Below are 5,614 nucleotides of genomic sequence, written 5' to 3' on the forward strand. Positions count from 1 at the left end.
TTGTGTCTTTTTTAGTCATTTTGTGTCTTTTTTTAGTTATTTTGTGTCTTTTTTTGGTCATTTTGTGTCTTTTTTGGTCATTTTGTGTCATTTTCTGTCTTTTTTTTTAGACATTCTTTGTCTTTTTGTGTCTTTTTTTGTCATTTGTCTTTTTTTTGGTAATTTTGTGTCTTTTGATGCACAACATGGGTCTAAAGTGACCCAATATGTATGATTTTTTATGTTCTATATCATTGTATCTTTATTTTCATCATTCAGTATTCAGTAACTACTTAGCTAACTTCTTGGCTAAGTATTCAACTAAGTAGCTTGTTAAGCTAACTTTTTGGCTAAGTATTACAGTTTTTCTCAGTCGCTTTGGTACAATTCTCAAATCATCCTCGACATTTGCAAAACAGTAAGTGCATTTCTCAAAACAATTTGTACAAATAGCAAAACACCATGGATGACCTGCAAAAGCCACTCTCTTGCTCAAAATCCTTAGTTCATCTCTCAAAACTAAATATCCGTGTCAATGAACATGTCAGTGCATCAGAATGACAAGTCCTTGTGTCATTGTGTACGGATAAGACAGTCAAATTGCTTAGTCATGTTGTCAATATAACAGTGTACTCTGGAGGGATGTTCTGATGTAAACTATGGCTAAAGTTTTGATGACAATTATTGTAAATTGTAGGTTACACCTTAGTGTATGTGGAGTTTGAAAGAGACTGGACAAGATTCACATTTACGCTTTTATTTTTTTCCTGATAAAGAAAAGAAAAGACAGCATTGCATAGCACAAAGACAAAAACAAAAACAAAAGTAGAAATGTAAACATAGGACAATCTCCTTAGGGAAAACTGTACATGCAGTGCCGTAATTACAGTGCAATCGTCCTACACCTCCTGACGTTCCTGTCTGTTGGGCCACAAATTCTCATCCACATCACAACGAATGTTTTCTCTTGCGATGCAGCGTGGAAAGAATCTTTTGGAGTGTCTTATCCAGCCTCTGCAGGCATCTGCTGTGATGTCATCACACGCTGCATCCATGGCAGCCAGAAGGGTCATCTGTGTATGTGGCTGGCGATCATATACTTTCCATCTCCATGCTGAGAAAAATTCCTCAATGGGATTAAGGAATGGGGAGTAGGGTGAGAGGAACTCCATCAGCATCCTGTTGTGGGCCGCAAACCATTGCCTGATGATGTTGGAGCGATGGAAACTGACATTGTCCCAAACAATCACATACTTTGGCAGGTCATCTCCAGTCTGGCCCCTCTCTTCTTCAGGGATGAGATCCCTGTAGAGTGTGTCTAAAAAGGTGACAAGATGCTCTGTGTTGTATGGCCCAATAATGGGAATATGCGTTAGCACACCATTCTCAGAGATAGCAGCAGCCATGGTTATGTTCCCGCCCCGTTGGCCTGGCACATCAGCTGTAGCTCTGTGGCCGATGATATTTCGACCACGCCTTCTGCGTTTAGTTAGGTTGAAGCCAGCCTCATCCATGTAGATGAAGCTGTGCGGTGGTTCACTTGCTTCCAGTTCCATTATACGCTAGATCCAGAAGACACAAAGAGTTTAATGAATTACATGCATTTTCATTTTGGGCAACAGTTACATCAAATGTATACAGCACATATTGCATCTTCTTTTCTACAGCCATAGCAAATGTGTAAAAGTCACAATTACTGTACTGTATATCACTATACAATGTTGTCATGTTTACTGTGAGGTACAGTTGCTGCATGCTCATTCATGTTTTACCTGTACATACTGGTAGCGCAGGTCCTTCACTCTTTCGTCATTTCTTTCAAATGGAACGGTGTACAGCTGCTTCATATTCATTTGGTGTCTTTTCAGCACCCTGTCAATGGTTGAGATGCTGACTGTTTGGATGTTATCAAAGATGTTGTTGTCTTCTATAATGGCACTCTGTATCTCCCTTAGTCTTATGGCATTGTTTTCTACGACCATGGTGCAAATAGCCTCCTCCTGTTCGGGTGTGAAAAGGGGCCCTCTGCCACCCCTGTGAAGCTGTCTTGCAGTCCTATGTGGAAGACATATAGTAATGCAAAACACAAAATTGAGTAAGATAAAATGTCACTGTTTACATAAAGTATACTAAATGAATATTGTAAAATGCAAGTGGAATACTGTAATATTGTATGAAGCATTACAGAAAGTATAGAGTATTACAGTACAGTGCCTATTGTTAGATTACATACCGGTTCTGTTGACGAAAAGTCTGAATGATTGAGGATACAGTTGTCCTCCCAACATTTGGCTGCACCCTTCGACCAGCCTCGGCCATTGTAAGCCCATGATTGACAACATGGTCTACAAGTGTGGCTCTTATTTCATCAGGAACACGCATATGTCCTCGGCCTCTTCTGCCTCTTCCTCTATTTTGCCTCCCAAGTCCTCCGCCACGCAGCCTCACTCCTCTTCTTCTTCTTCTCGCTGGCTGTTGACCCCGTCCAATTCCTTGTCCGTCCATTTTCAGAAATTGTAACACTGTGTTGTGCTCCGGCTATATACGTATATACTTGCCAGTTGATTGATTCGTTTGAGAAAGTCAAGATTCACCTGGGAGCAATTTACCAATTCAGGACAGACTTAGAAAAAAAGTCTCATGGAAATGTATAGAAATATGCTTGACATGTTATGACAACGTGTTCAACCATTTTGCATGTAAAGACTTATGCTATGAACTAATGCCTAAATGTTGTGGGTGGTGAGACTATTCAACAGAGACCCGTGATAATACATTTTGATCAACATGACATAAGCAATTGATAATGTAGGAAACAGAAGAGAATTGTACATAATCATTTGCATGGATGTACCAAAGCATTTGCAACTTGCTCAAAGAAATGAGAAACTGCTTTTTTGATGTGCACAAGTGACACAATGATGTGAAGATTGAACAGGTAGTTTTGAGAATTTCAGTTCTGATCTGAGAAATGTACCAAAGTGACTGAGAAAAACTGTAAGCTAAGTAGCTTGCTAAGCTAACTACTTAGCTAACTTCTTGGCTAAGTATTTAGCTAAGTAGCTTGCTAAGCTAACTACTTAGCTAACTTCTTGGCAAAGTCGTTAGCTTAGCAAGCTACTTAGCCAAGTAGTTAGCTATGTAATAATACAAAAACGTTTTTTCTTCATAAAGTATGAGAGGCAAAATGGAAATAATCTGTTGTTATCAAAAACAAGATATTTAAAGAATACTTCGAATATTCAATCATAAAATAATTTGATATCAAAAGATAGAGCACAGAATCACACAGCAGCATTAAATAACATGGGGAATGAATGAGGGTCATTTTTGACCCATGTTGTGCATCAAAGGGTTAAGAGCTGATATCTAGACATTTTCCATGGTTTTTTTGACAATGATTTTGGTTATTATCAAGAAAACCATGGAAAATGTCTAGATATCAGCTCTTAAATTAAACTCTTATGAGCTATTTTTGTTGTTATCATTATATTTGTCCAAACAAATGTCCCTTTAGTTGTACCAGGCATTAAAATGAACAAGAAATTGAAGAAAACTACAGTCTAATATTTTTTTCCATGACTGTATAAGTCATTTTGCAGTGAAAAAAGACACAAAATGAGTAAAGAAAAAAATACACAAAAATATACAAAATGACTAATAAAAGACACAAAATGAGTAACAAAAAGACACAAAATGACCAAAAAAAAGACACAAAAAGACCAAAAAATACACAAAAATACACAAAATGACTAATAAAAGCCACAAAATGAGTAACAAAAAGACACAAAATGACCAAAAAAAGACAAAAAATTAGAATAAATGTGTTGTACCAGGCATCAAAATGAACAAGAAACTTAAGAAAACTACAGTTTAATATTTTTTTCCATGACTGTATAAGTAGTAAAACCAGCAAAACTGATCATTTTGCAGTGGTCTCTTAATTCTTTCCAGAGCTTTTTTTTTATATAAAAAAGCCATATTAGTCATCCTGCGTGTCATCTTTATTGATGTAGTAGAAGTGTTCACTGTGACACCTCCACCCTCTCCATCTGCAGCGACGCTGTGCTGCAGCATCTTATAAAGCTGCTTCAGATGATCACAGCGCTGGGAGAAGAGATGCACCCTGGGCTCTTCATGTAGATGTGTAGCAGAGAGTGTGTCTGTGTCACTCTGTGTATGCCAAGACACAGCCAGCATCTGTAGAGCACCAGAGGGTAATGCATGCCTTGTCTCAGGTGGACAGCGAGAGGGAGTGTGTGTTGCACTCTCAGAGCAGAGAGCTCGGCAATTTCATGCTCCTCGGCGCGTACAGCACTCATCCAGGTGCAATGCACTGTGAAGTTGGAGGAAGAATGGGCATTAGGAGATTAAGAAGCAAACACAACTCCAGCAATAAGTTTATTTCTTATTTATTTATTTAGCTCCGACTGGAAAGTACGGTCACTGAGTTGAAGAAGTTACTATGCTGAATGTTTTAGATTCGCTTCAGGAGTTTGTAGAAGTTTGCAGGAACACAGAAGTAAACTACGGTGGCCCTTAAAGCTCACAGCGATGCAACTCAAGAAAACACATGCAAATACACAAAACACAAGCAAATTAAGAAAACATCTTTGAACTTTGAAATCATCATCAAAAAAAGACACAAAATGACTAAAAAAAGACACAAAATGACAAAAAAAAGACACAAAATGACTAAAAACAGACACAAAACGACTAAAAAAGACACAAAATGACTAATAAAAGACACAAAATGACTAAAAAAATACACAAAATGACTAATAAAAGACAGAAAATGACTAATAAAAGACACAAAATGACAAAAAAAAGACACAAAATTACTAAAAAAATACACAAAATGACTAATAAAAGACAGAAAATGACTAATAAAAGACACAAAATGACTAAAAAAAGACACAAAATGACCAAAAAAAAAGACACAAAATGACAAAAAAAAATACACAAAATGAGAATACATGTGGGAGTGTCGCAATGCAACATGAGACGTTTCCAGAACTTTGAAATCATCACCAAAAAAAGACACAAAATGACCAAAAAAAGACACAAAATGACTAAAAAAAAGACACAAAATGACCAAAAAATGACACAAAATGACCAAAAAAAGACACAAAATGACCAAAAAAAGACACAAAATGACTAAAAAAAAGACACAAAATGACTAAAAACAGACACAAAAAGACACAAAATGACTAAAATAAGACACAAAATGACAAAAATACACAAAATGATACAAAATGACTAAAAAAAGACACAAAATGACCAAAAAAAGACACAAAATTAATAAAAAAGAAGACACAAAATGACTAAAAAAAGACCCAAAATGACCAAAAAAAGACCCAAAATGACCAAAAAAGACACAAAAAGACACAAAACAACTAAAAAAGACACAAAATTACCAAAAAAAGACACAAAATGACAAAAAAAAGACACAAAAACGCTAAAGTATTTGCATGTGTTTTCTTGAGTTGCAGCGCTGTGAGCTCTCAGGGCCACCGTGGTCAACACAGTTCTCAGCCTTCATTTTATGGATTTCTAATACGACTTGCTGTTTATTTCAGTAGAACCTGATCTGGATCTACTACACAGATGTGGGCAGGTGGAGGGATATGACAGG

The 5,614-nt window shown here is 36.7% G+C and overlaps 1 protein-coding gene across 1 annotated transcript; it reads right to left on the reverse strand.

Annotated features, from left to right (window-relative positions):
- Window positions 1–598: 598 nt before the first annotated feature.
- On the reverse strand, window positions 599–2,144 carry LOC131986711 (uncharacterized). Its single transcript, XM_059351805.1, has 2 exons — window positions 1,752–2,144; window positions 599–1,541 (listed from the first exon to the last, which is right to left on the reverse strand). The coding sequence occupies exons 1-2, from the start codon at window positions 1,959–1,961 to the stop codon at window positions 879–881; spliced, it is 873 nt and encodes a 290-aa protein (XP_059207788.1). The 5' UTR covers window positions 1,962–2,144; the 3' UTR covers window positions 599–878.
- Window positions 2,145–5,614: the final 3,470 nt, after the last annotated feature.

Source organism: Centropristis striata, chromosome 15 (assembly GCF_030273125.1).
Source record: "Centropristis striata isolate RG_2023a ecotype Rhode Island chromosome 15, C.striata_1.0, whole genome shotgun sequence".
NCBI lineage: Eukaryota > Metazoa > Chordata > Actinopteri > Perciformes > Serranidae > Centropristis > Centropristis striata.